The sequence below is a fragment of the Lethenteron reissneri genome, chromosome 48 (assembly GCF_015708825.2).
Source record: "Lethenteron reissneri isolate LAM-NWPU_2019-01 chromosome 48, ASM1570882v1, whole genome shotgun sequence".
Taxonomy (NCBI): domain Eukaryota; kingdom Metazoa; phylum Chordata; class Hyperoartia; order Petromyzontiformes; family Petromyzontidae; genus Lethenteron; species Lethenteron reissneri.
The window spans coordinates 6,559,305-6,572,819 of record NC_083826.1 but is presented as its reverse complement, the minus strand read 5'-3'; the positions used below and the strand labels follow the sequence as shown (position 1 = coordinate 6,572,819).

General features: G+C 47.8%; 1 protein-coding gene across 1 annotated transcript in view; it reads right to left on the bottom strand.

The window, feature by feature from the left end:
* LOC133354584 (pappalysin-1-like) overlaps positions 1 to 13,515 on the bottom strand; it is a 126,609-nt gene that overhangs the window by 75,193 nt on the left and 37,901 nt on the right. The window contains 3 exon segments of the mRNA XM_061571534.1: positions 8,339 to 8,430; positions 8,631 to 8,747; positions 13,228 to 13,514. Coding sequence (XP_061427518.1) covers positions 8,339 to 8,430; positions 8,631 to 8,747; positions 13,228 to 13,514 — 496 coding nt within the window.

The window sequence follows — 13,515 nt, the reverse complement described above, 5'->3', positions numbered from 1 at the left end:
CCGTTTCTCCCGTAATAACCCCTACACTGGCAAAGGAGGTCTCATGAAATATTTGACTGTACGTGTATAATGATTCCAAACGTTGACTCATACAAAACCACGCGCAGTCTACGTCAATTCAAACTTATTAACTTGTCAATATTCTGAAAGTTTCCAAGTTATCGCAGTGTCCCATAGTGTAATGGGTGAGCTCCAACTACAAGCCACTCAATCTCGCCACTCTGAAGAAGAGGCATCGCCTCACAACCCTAATCCACTATACTGTTAAAGGTCCTGCTATCAGGCAGTGTCAGCAACAAATATAGTGAGTTCTAGATTTGAAGCTTTCGTGACAGCAAGAATTCATATTCTTAGGTTTTTTCGGTAAAGTCACGTAGGTAAAACATTAAAATTATTGCTTGTGTTGCAATCGAAACGTCGTGATTTTTATTTTATTTTACTTTTATTAATTTTAATTTTAAATTTTTACCTACGTGACTTTACCGAAAAAACATAAAAATATAGTGAGTGCTGCATTTTTATTTTATCTACACTTTGTAAATAAACAAGTGCCTTATAATAGACGTGGGTAAGAGCAAACGTCTTGAAATCGGGAGTATGAAATAAAACTCAACACATTCATCAATAACACCGCCTTAAACGGAAAATAACGTTCATATTAGTCTCCCAACACCATGGGAATACTGTGTTTAATGCCCTCATGACTTGAGTCCTACATCAAAATGTGGATGATGCATCATCATCGTCAGGCGAAATGAATCCACTGCTCCTGTAAACGGATGACGTCGACATTGTGTGAAGTGGCTCATTCACGAATGACGTCATGTGTATCTGATGCTCTAACTGTGTAAAAAAAACACGTGCATCAGAATCACAATATTTTCTGAATCAGAATATTTAATTATACCGGAGGAATCCGATGAGCTACAAAGCTCTTTTTCACAGATGTCGAGCAGTATTAGCATTCGCTAATAAAAAAAAATCTAAGTACCCCCAAACCTCTGCCAGCTATCGCCATTCTGCGATGTAATAGTCCACCTGGCATCTGCACACGAACTCATGTCATCCGCTCCATCTCCATGGTAGACGTTCCCACTCTCTTGACGCGTTACGTTGCTTCAGCTGTTACCCCTGAAAATCGGCCGATCGTAAAGACCTCTCGCGAATCGTGCTCTGCCTAAGCACGGTAAACTTTTAAGCCAACAGTTTGAATGATGCTTTTGACCTGTCTACTCCCTCTCATCCAAGCGTCCATCATTCCGTCTGTCAAATGCAGGACTACCACGCGTGCATTCTCTCCACGCTCGGATAATGCACAGGCTTTAACATGATGCTTTTATAAGGCTTGCGATACGTGAAGACGCGAAGGCGCTGGTGCCCTGGGTATCTACGTGTAGACGGAATCTGCTGAAGGTGGGGAAAAGTGTGTTCGTCATATCTGGAGTGGAGTACTCGGCACCTACTACACTGCACTGTTGTTGTTGTTTGACTTGCATCCCACTGGGATTTTTGCACACAGCGTTGGTGTACGGTGTTTTTTTCTTGCAATATTTTGCTGTCTTTTCTTGGATTTTCTGTTTGCACTTAGTTCACATATTCACTTTAAGATGTTTTTTGTTTTTTGTTTGTTGCGGTTGCACCCGATTCAAGAGCCGAATGGCTCACAGGGCTATACCTAATACAGTGAACTTGAACTTGATGGACGCAAAGCCGTCTGGGTGAACACCGAGTCAGGCACTCGCGCATTCACTTGCTCACGCGCCTTCATATCATTCTTCGGTTGTGACTGCCACGGTGACTTTTTCCCCGTGGATTTCCTCCCGCTTGATTCCTACCCACACATGTCGAGGACTCGGTCCAGCAGACTGTTTCGTCTCAATAAAAATCGTGGGTTCAACCGCACCTGCGTTTCGCGATGCCACTCCATCCGCTTCATCTCTGTGCACTGCTCCACTTTTCAATTCCCTCCCATCAGTCTATTTTTCCAAGTTATTATTATAATTACGACTTGGCTTCAAACAATGAACGCACGAACTCTGTTATGTCACGTCAGCCAGGTGGCTCAGTGGTAGAGCGAAGCAGCTCGTAATACGAAGATTGCAATTTCAATTCCTGGCTAGATATTGTCAGCCCATCATCATTTTGTGGCCAATAAAATTACTACCGCTTTGTGAGGAAGTCAAGATTGGGTTGTTCCCTGTATAGACTTGCCCCCGCCGTAGTAATGTGGAATGCCCACCCACTGGCTCCAGGGCTTTAAGTGAGAGATGAGCAACACTGCCCTCAAATCTCGTTTGAGGGGCAAATCACTTTGACCTTATCGAGTGCCGTTTTGTTGCTGACCCCAATTGCCAAATATGGGCTGGACCTGGTGCCCAGCCGTGATTTAAAAAACCCACATGGCTCATGTGCGAGCGCCTTACGTATGAACTCACAGAGCCCAGTCCCCCGTGACACCACGTCTCTCTCTACAACTCAGCACTTGCTTTTAACCAAGACTCTTGCAAATGTTTTATTCACTCCGTGAGTGTCTTCTGTGCGTGGGCTTTTTACACGCGCGCCTAAATCACGCCGAGTAAAGGGTACTTAGATATACAAATTACATCATCTTCCGCCGTCGCTTTAAACGAGGGTGTCAGGCATTTGCGCGCACAAAGATCACCTAAGTTGTTTGCATTCCCCTTAAAATAATTGGGCGGCTTTCCATTTTGTTAATTAAACCCTGGGCACACTGCGGACGATACACCACACGCACGGCGCACCCTTGCATTGCACTCAGTGTGATAGATTTTTTTTCTAATATATATTTCTGGAAGAAAAGAAAAAACACGCGTGCATTATATACATAGCTTTCGGTTATTAAGTGGTGTTATTGTGCTGGATGGGGGATTAGAAGAGGTGTTCTATAGATACATGAGGAAGAGACATGGAGAGATACAGAGAGACACACACACGTGGAGAGATATAGAGACGTGGAGTGAGAGGTGAGAGTGAAGTCGACACGGAGAGATGCAGACATTGAGAAGTACAGAAAGAGACAACGCGAGGAGAGAGACATTGAAATGAACAGAAACAAGACGTGGAGTGAGACAGATACAAGGAGAGAGAGGAAAATCCAGAGATAGTGGAATACAGACACAGTGACATGCCTGTAGATACGCAGAGCGAGCAAGTGGCGATAAAGCGCAGGATATGAAATATAATTAATTACCGCAGATGCAAAGGGAAAACAAAAACATGGCAAGGCAAAAAAAGACGCAGAGGCACACAGAGAGAGAGACTGAGAGAAACGAAGCGAGAAAAATGTTGGTGACGGGAGTGGTTGCCCTGTGTAAGTGGGGCACTATGCGCTCGTGCCCACGTAGTGCACGCTGAAGGGCATCGCTGCTGGCTGTCTGCGAGGCAGTCGAATGGGTTATTGTTGCATGCGAGAGTGGCAGGCTGCCCTCTATTATTCAGAGCCAGGGCCCAAGCAGGCGTTCGCATGGGGAACGCGTCTTGAAAACCTTACGTCATTGCTATCTACGGCTCCCGAGCGCAAGCAAATGAAAGGGATCATTTTTTGTTGTTGGCTAATTTATTTATTGATTGACTCGATCCTTTAATAACCTGTGTAGCTAGCTGCTACTTTAGTTTGTGTTGGTGCGGACAGGAATAAAGATAGATAATTACGATAGGCAAACCTTTATTTCTATTTCTATATATATTTAAAGCCCTTGGTCAAGTCACTGCAAGATGACATTGCTCATGGGGGTTGTTTGACCAAGAGAGCCTGCCAATGATGTTGGTCACCATTGGGAGTCGAACTCAGGTGCTAGCCACTGCTTTACCATTCCCTCACACTCTATGTCCCTGAACGTTATGATTGGGATAAGCGTATCCGAGAATAACATAATTGACAGTCCATAGTCAATCCACTGCTGGATGACGGCCTCTTAAGACCTTGAGCAATAATTGCGAACGTTGATAATTGTTTTTTTACCCTTTTATCTGGCAACAAAACTGACACCTTTTTTGTGTCAGTATTGTTGCCATATAAAAGGGTAAAAAAACAATATCATATTTTTTACTGGCAAATGAGGTTCCAATGGTGTAATTGCAAACGTTATTCGTTGATTCTTGCGTAAGTAGTTTTTTTTTTTGTCAAGGAATGAAATGTGTATTTAAAGTAAAACCAGCGTCGATGATCACGATCGTGCGTGCGATCGCCCTGGACCATAACACCGCACGACACGTTGCTGGTATCACGACGATGGCGGTCAGCTGCATGCAGCTAGGGTCTTTTAACCACCACAGAGGGACTATTGACGGTGGCTTCTTCGGCAGCGTGCTTTGTATGACAACCATCATTTTATTGTTGTTAAACTGTCGCATTCAGTCTTGCAACGCAACAACGCAAGAAAGTGGCGATGAACCGGTGCTAGCATGTATTCCGAACGTCGATGACACCCTTGTTGCCAGTATTGAGATCATACCGGTCGTGAGAAATGGGAGTACTGCACGCATTGCAGACGCTGCCTGTCTCTCCAGTCGACAGGGCTAACAAGGTACGACGAGGGGAACTTTTAAACCGGAGCACGTCCTCGACTGTTGCCAACTCGATGGACGCATTTGCGTCGCTCGGTTGCAGCGGGTCGACGATCCGAGGATGCTGTTGAGATTCATATTCTTGGTTTTTTTCGGTAAAGTCACGTTGGTCACGTTGGTGACTAACCCAAGAATATGAATCCTTGCAGTCACGAAATGCTTCAAATCTAGAATGCTGTTGAGATGTCGCTAACGCAGGAAGTACAAGCTAAAGCACTTCAGGGAGCGCGCGCATACGGCAATTGGAACAGATTGTAAATGACTCGAATGTAATCGTTTTGTTGGTTTGTTTCATAATAACTTTGGCTATTTTGTCATTTTTGTTCCACAACTGTGCTCGTCGGCGTTACGTCACGAGATAAAAGCATCGGTTTGCAGCTCTGTCGGGCGTAACGCTTCATCTGTTAGAGAATGGCCTGCCGAAGGATGATATCACAGAACTAACTAAACATTTTTTTTTATTTTCACCAGGTAAGACCCACCGAGCTTTGTTTTGTCCAGAAGCGACCTGGCCACAAGTGACAGCTCAACGGAGTGGCATGTCACGTGGGCATTTATAGCAGCGAAATACTCTAAACTGCGTGACACTGATTCTCAACGTGGAGGGGTGAAAGCGGAGGGGACCTGGAGAAACTGCTTCTGAGATCACTTCACGGCGCCTCTTTAATCCACGCATCATGCGGCAAACTTGCCCCACAAATGCCCTTACTACACACAGAGCAGTGTCCGATCCTCAATGTGGAAGTCAATCTGATGTCATTGTTAATTCGCGCAGCTGGAATTTAGCTATATTAAGTAAAAAATAAATGTATTCGACGTGAGCGGGGGTTTTTTTGGCGTAGATATTTATTTGATGGGTGTTAATGCCATCAAATTGCTACACTTAGGACGCGGCTTCATCATCGGCGGCTTAAATCCAGATGCAAACCCAGGATGTCGGCAGTGCCGACTCATTGCTGCCATCTCTAAACCACCCAGCTGCATCTTCAACTTCGCCGTGTATGCCATCTGTGCCAAATAATGTCGAAGCGTTAGCCATGAAAGCCTCGCTCAGTCTGAAGACTCCTTATTTCAGGAGGATCCTGCATTGCGATGTTTGACCAATGTCATAAATTGAGTTTGGACGTAAATCAAAAGTGCCTGGAGAAAGTCAGACACACGGAGGTGGGGGGGAGGTAAACACTCTACATTCCCATATCCTGGTCACCTCTCAGGCACACACACAGCTACAACACCGAGCAAATCCCTGCTGCTCACGTATCTAAGCACCGAACCGCGCTGCAACCTCGCTTCAGACTGTGAGATTTGATAATATCGGCTGCGATTTTGGGGCAATTTGCCAAATCGGTGCGTAACCATCCTGGGGCATCTCCCGTGTGAGAATCCGCGCACGGAACGAACAACATCCGTGGCCGCGGTGCTTTATGGGCAATCCTCATCCAATCCCCTCCCCCCACCTTGGCCGCTGATATTTAGACATCGAATCGTCCAGTTTTGGAGGAGGTGACCTCGTGAGCGCACAGAGTTCATTTGTACGGAGAAGGAAGGGTAGGGCAATGACGTATTCTACGTAGATTGAGTGTGCCCCCCCCCCCCATTGTGATCGCAGCTTGCACACACAGTCGAAGCATTATTCTACCCCCCATGCCCCCCCCCCCCCATTATTTATTGGTCCCTTTTCCGTTTCTCCAACTCAATTCTGATCAAGGACCACATTCACATTTTTCCCCAGCCACTTCCTCTGATTACATTTCTGGGGAGTGCACGGGTTTGGCGCACGTACACACGCGCGCGGGCACATGCACACACACACACACGCACGTACACACACGTACACACACGTGCATGCGTGTCTATACCAATACCCGCCATTCGCAACTAAGTGACGGTGACATCACCACAGTCGCCTGTGCCAGGCCAGGTGTGTACACGCATGCATGTACGCATGCACACACGTGCACGCATATGCACGCACTCACATGCGTGCACGGGTATGCACACGAAGAAGCATACACTAACGTGTCAATGTAAGCGCGCACGTGCATAAACGCGCACGCGCAAACGCGTGCACAAACGCACGTGTGCGCACAGATGCATAGTCGCACGCAAATGCATACCTAAGCATACGTGTACCAAAAAAACAAAAAAACAAAGATCATCCAAGTTCTGTTAGCGAGCACCTATGAAGGCCGGAACGGCAAACGAGGGGGTGGGTGACCAGCACCACGCCCGACCGCCTTTGTCGCCCCCAGTGGCGATGTTTACACACCGCACCAGGTACTCATTTGAGGCTGAGTCGACCTAGGGGAGGCCCAGGACCGGTTCAGATAATCGCCACCGGTGTTGACCGTGAGTGGGAATCGAAGCCGGGTCGCCAAGTTCATAGCGCAGCGCACTAACCGCTACACCACCGCTCCCCAAATCTGTGTACCATGCACATACCCACCCCCGCCCATCCCCTACGAACAAAGACAACGATCCCACATGTAGTCTTAGCGGATTCTTGGGGCGCGTGTTGTTAGTGAGCACCTTTGACGGCCAACACGGCACACGAGGCGCTGGGTGGCAACCACCAACAGAAATGTTAGCCGCCAAAGAAATACGTTTAAAAAATTGGACGCAAAATCAAAAGCTTTGATTCTCAGGTGGTTGTGTTGTTTTTTTTTCTGCTGGAAAGATAACACCGTTGCGAATACCTCGAGCAAGTTTCATGCTTGTATCACAATTTGAAAGATTCCTGTAAAAAAAATTTGCACTTATCTGCTCCACTATGCGAGTGCCAAGGCCATCGTGAGCGGAGCACCTGGTAAGCTGATGCAATGGACGAACCCACGCAATGTAATCTACTCAGACAGCTAATGCGAGGGCAGGTCCAAAATATTCCCTCCCTCTAGCGCCCGATTGGTGTGACTTAGATGCTTGTGGTGAGAGATACATATCAAGTGTGGGCCGTGTTGAAGTCATAGACCTCGAGTGGCGACGAGAAACGTAGGCAATGTAGATGTTGTTTGCACCCTTGGGCAATGTGAGTCACCAGCCGACATTGCTTGCTTTGTGAACACAACTGTTCGGCCACGCATGCAGCCATCGCCTGCTCCACCCATTCCGCGGCACTGATGGTCATGCATGTACACGTTGAACTTCTTTCGTGCCGTACGTAGCGATCACGCGGGGGGAAGGACAACAAACTAGACGTACAAAAAGCATTTCTAAAGAAATGAACTTTCAATTGAGACTTAAAAAATGTACCCGTAAAAACAAAGTTTTTCACTATAAATCCTTTATATGCGTGTTCAATGGGCCACAATCCAGCCCACATTGGTCTTTGAAACGGGCGGCTAGAGTCCTTTCGTCCTCTGGCTTGAGATGGTTGCCACCTATGGGTCAGATGATTGCCTGCCACCATTAAGCAATTGGTAATTAAATATAATTTTTTTTCCTAACAAGTGTAAAATTTTGGACATTTTCTTCACGAAAATAAATTGTCACGCACAATGAGTCTGTGTGCAAAATGTCAGCTCAATTGGATCACGGGAAGTGGGTTTAAAACGACTGAAAGATTTGCACGTCGTAAGCGCGCAAGCAAGCAAGCAAGTGAACTTAATATAAAGGATTTAAAAATACATCGCTCCAGCGACTTCCATGGGCCGTATGAAACGAAACCCTCGGCCCACTTTACAGGCGGTGGGCCTGAGGTTACCCACCGCTGCCGTCGAGCAAACACCAGACCAGCACCCCTGCGGTCACGTACCCACGCAGTTGAAGTCCTTCTCCAGGCGACAGAACGCAGAGCAGCCGTCGCCGTCACGGACCCCGCCATCGTCGCATTCCTCTCCATCGGACCTGAGTAGGGAGAGTGCGATGCCCGGTGTTCCCGTGAAAATCACCACCACAAGACACGATAGCTCATGCCTCTGGAATCGCCAGAGTCCACGGCGTCGGTGATTGTTTCCCGGTGATAGGATGATGTTAGACGGCGTAAATCCGAATACCAAAATAGAATGCAAAAACAGAGGTGACGGAGCTCACCATGTCCACCGTGCCGGTCACCGCAGAAGGCCGCGCCGTGCCGATGAACGAGCGGAGGTGAAAACTCGGAGAAGCCCGAACCGGAGAGAACGCGAACTTGGTAGGCGTAGACAGCTCCCTCCTCCACGTCCCTAGCGCAACATTCACGGTGACACCTCCGATTAGCACGGCTGGCTGCGTACGGTGTGAAAGAAGTTCAACAATCGTGCAGTATGAATAAAGCTTCTGATTCTGACATTGTACTGTAATTCACGTTATTTTTTTATTTTTTTATATGGTAAAACCCTGTCCGTTTTCAAATCGTCATAGCCAGCCATTTACTCCCCAAATATATCCACGAACACTTTACACGATTGTCGTTGTGGTTTTTCAGTATCACCTTGTGGGGAAGTCAACAGTGGTTGCCCAATGGAATAAGTCTTCCCCCACCATAGGAATGTGGAATTTCCACCACTGGCTCAGAACTGTAAACGGGATATGATCACAGCCGCAATGCTCCTTTGAGCAGTTAATCACTTTGACTTTCATATTTTTTGGGGGGGGAGATCGTAAATTATCTCGCTTCTGCCTCCCTCTCTTCTCTCATCCCTCACTGTATCGGTGACCCCACTCACACACTCTGCTCCAGCGATCCAACCTCTGAAGTGCAGGAGGTCATTCCTTCTCTTCTGCTGTCCTTAGGGGCCTGGGAACTCCCTCTGCTGCCCCTGGTATCATCCAATTGCTGACACTGAGGTAGAATTTGCGACCTCCTTTATATAAAATCGATTTTTGTGTTTAGTTTAGTGTGTTGTTCCTTCCCCCGCGCCTCCGATTAGCACGGTCGGCTACGTACGGTGCGAAAGAGGTACAAAATTACTCGCACGTAACGTGGGAAGATGAAAGCGATCTCAAAATAGCAGGAGGGGGAATAGCTGCATGTATATGCATTGCCTTGAGTGTTTGTAATCATTACTCCGCTGGTAAAAGCAGGGAACTTTAACGTGTCGGCAGAAAACCTACGCATATTGCAGGACAGTTACTTTCAAGAGAGGCAATCCTTGAACAAACCGGGGCAGGTGGCAATGCGAGTTTGTGTGGAGGTGGCTGGCGTGACAGCCATTCTGGGCTCAAAGCCAGGAATAGAACACGGGTTTCTTCCTGCAACTCTACTGCAGAAACCACTCCTGCCTGCCACACCGCTCGAGACTGTTGTATGGCCACCCTTCTATCGCTACGACCACGCTTATTTCCGGTTAACGGACGAAATACGTTACAAAGAGGCTCGCCACAAATGAACCACAACTCCTCACCGATCTCGTCAAGGAGGGTAAACCGCCACGGCTGTTGGCAAACCGTCGAACAGAGACGTCACCGCATCGGGCGCTTTCAGATGCGCTTCTTCGGCTGTCTGGAACGCGCTTCCCTCCGATATCAGAAATCCACTGGAGCGGATGCGCTTTAAATCATCTAGATTGAAAACTAATTTCTATAGAACTGCTTTTTGTGTTTAGTTTGTTGTACTTTCCCCTGCAGCTCCTGATTAGCACGGTTGACTACGTGCGGTGCGAAAGAAGTTAAACTTACATACGTATTGTTCCCGTGAACCTCACTCATTGATTCTTCCACAAATGTTGAGGAATTAGTCTACCAGACACTGACTGTTTCATCTCGGCCATACTGTGTTCAACGTCCACACTGCCGGTCACACCAGCGCACTCGCCCACTCACTCACCGCGCTCAATCTGCTCCCCTTTGGAATTCTCTCCCATCGTCTCTTTTTGCCCATGTTCTTAATAAATAACCTTACGTTCAAGAAACGTATCAGCTCATATGCATTACACCTTCATCCAATACAGCAGAGCTGGTTGTTGCTTGGTCCATGGCGATTTTTGCGTCATTGGGCCTGTGTTCAGGAACTGTAATAAAAAAAAAAACTGAGCACATTCAGGGTGATTTGGTGGTTTTTTTTTCTCCAAACGGCTACGGTCAACATCAGAGAAAGCCTTGAGGCTAATGCTGCTGCTGCTTCTGCTGCTGATGTAGGTGTCTTTGGAGAGCTTGCCCTGGGTCAAAGCCATGCCTCCTCCCTACGTCAAAAGCAGGCCTGGTGTGAGGGGCCATCCATTTAGTACGTGCGCATGGAGGGGGTGGGGGGGGTTAACCCAAATGCGTAGCTTGCGTATGGGGAGTCTACTGACAATGTACGCATATGAAACGGGGGCGGGGGGTGGTGAAGCCTCGATAATAATTTGTCTACATTGGCCTTCAAATGAGCCACAGTTCAGTTTCTTCAGCTGTCAGACAACAAGTACTACCGGGAGACGTGGGACTGTGGGAGAGGTGTCACTTGTGTGCCACCGTGCCCCTGAGTGCAGCTAGCACGCAGCTTAGCAAAATAAGTGGCCAAGGTACGCAACTTAATTCTTTAATACAGCCGGCGGTGGACTATCTGTTTGATTAAACACGTTAATATTATTAATCCTTGATCGTTTCTGCGTGGATTAAAAATCGGCCGTTCTATAGGATTGGGGTGGGGGGGCGGGGTGCGTCAGGCATACGTACGCAGGTTGGGGGAGGGGGCAGTGTAACAAGTCCGCGTGCGTACAGGGAGGGAGGGGGGGGGGTCAAGTTTTTACAAATTTTTGCTTACGTACTCAATGGATGGCCCCTAATGGGTGATCAGAGTGGCTGTGGGACCTTGCTCTTGAGTCACTTCGCTGAGTGGCCGGGGCTCAATTGAAACTCGCAACACCGTCCTCGTAAAGTGGCTTCGATGGTTTCCTGTAAGGGCTCATTGTTCAATGTGAAATGCCCTACAAACGGTCGAGGTGCAGCCGCTTAGGATTGCTCAGCTCACAACGCTGCCGGAGAAAGGGACCTCTACTTGAGGGAGCTCCAGAGACACCCTCTACCACAGGGTACATATATATTTTTGGCTACTGCCATTCCATGCTGACCAGACGTCTGGGAAGTGTGTGGCAGTGCCCACAGTTGATCGCACCACACCGTGACCTGCTCATCGACTGACTGCGGCTGCAACCCATTTATGTAGCCGAATGGACAGAGGCAGAGATATTTAAGAAACTTTTGTGCCATTGATGAAACCGCCCCACCAAGGGGCATTGAATCGAAGTGGTGTCCTATGGGTCGCGAGTCCAGTGTGCTCACCGTTGCACCACGGCAGATAATGCTCGTAATTGTGACGTTATTTTGTTCCGGCACTTTTTGTTGTTGTATTGCCCCGTGCCTGTTACGCGGACGTGTTTCACGACCTCCGTTAGGCTAGTTTGTGCCTGTTTTACGATCTGCTCTGGAGCAATGTGGTTCTCAAGACACACATTATTTTTTTTAATACTAATATACTTTGGATTGTGCTCCCAAGGCTATGTTTTATTGGCGAGGGCCTTGTCGTGACAGTAATTTGTTTTGTAATTGGGAATTGTTTTGCGTGAGTAATATGGGATTTTGGGATTTGAGGACATAGTTCGTTCCTGTGGCCTTTAAATGTTTAATCTGCTGCGATTTAGATTAGAGTTTATTGTCGGAGCAATCATTCAATTTTTGTGACGCACTCTTCGAAGCTTGAGTGGACATTGATGATGTTGATGATGAAGACTATTATGATGATGACGATAATGATGATTATATATAATTAAAAGCTCTTAGTGACGTCACTCACAAAACAAAGTCAGACGCGAAAATGATTTACTGCTCGGATGTGTGGTGAGTTGATGCTCATCTTCCGTTTACAGCCCTGAACCAGCGGTGTATATTTCACATTATCATGGTGGGGGCATGTCTATCCATTTAATGTAACTTAACTTATCAATCCCGGATGGATAATGTAATTGGCTGATTCAACCGCCTATCAGGATTTCTAAAACCACATTGTATTGCACGAACTCGCATAGAATCCCACTCACATGGTGACCCATAGACTCACACGGAGAATTACATGGAGACTAATAGACTCACATGGAGACTCATAGACTCACACGGGGACTCATAGACTCACACGGAGACTCATAGACTCACACGGAGACTCATAGACTCACACGGATACCTAAGACAAACATGGAAACTCACACGGAGACTCATAGACTCACATGGAGACTTACATGGATACTCATAGACTAACATGGAGACTCATAGACTCACATGGAGACTAATAGACTCACATGGAGACTCATAGACTCACACGGAGACTCATAGACTCACACGGAGACTCATAGACTCACACGGAGACTTACATGGATACTCATAGACTAACATGGAGACTCATAGACTCACATGGAGACTAATAGACTTCACACGGAGACTCATAGACTCACACGGAGACTCATAGACTCACACGGAGACTCGTAGACTCACACGGAGACCTATAGACACACATGGACACTCACACGGAGACTCATAGACTCACATGGAGACTTACATGGATACTCATAGACTCACATGCAGTCTTAACGACACATATATGGTGAGATCACGACATGGCCTAACCTAAAATTAAATTACAAATCATCGTAGAATTTGTACATATATTCATCCATCGACTCACCCGTCCGTCCGTCCATTCATTCATGCCCTCCCCCCCCCCCCACAGTAAGGGCGTTGGCCTCCACTCACCTGTCCACAAACTCGCGGTGCAGGTCTGAGACCATCGACGGCCACCGCCCCCTGAACGGCGGCTCGCGCGCCACCTCGTACCGCAGCGGGCGGCACCGGCGGCACAGCTCGCTCCGGGGCCCCGAGCTCAGCGCCGCCGCGTCCACCTCCAGCTTCTCGTCGAACGTGTGCAGCCTCAGCCCGGCGATCGCGGGCTCCTCGGCGCCGCCAACGGCCATCGGCGGCACGCGAACCGTGAGCGGAACGTCGCAGGACACCTTGTGCGGCCCCAGCGAGACGGCGGTGCCA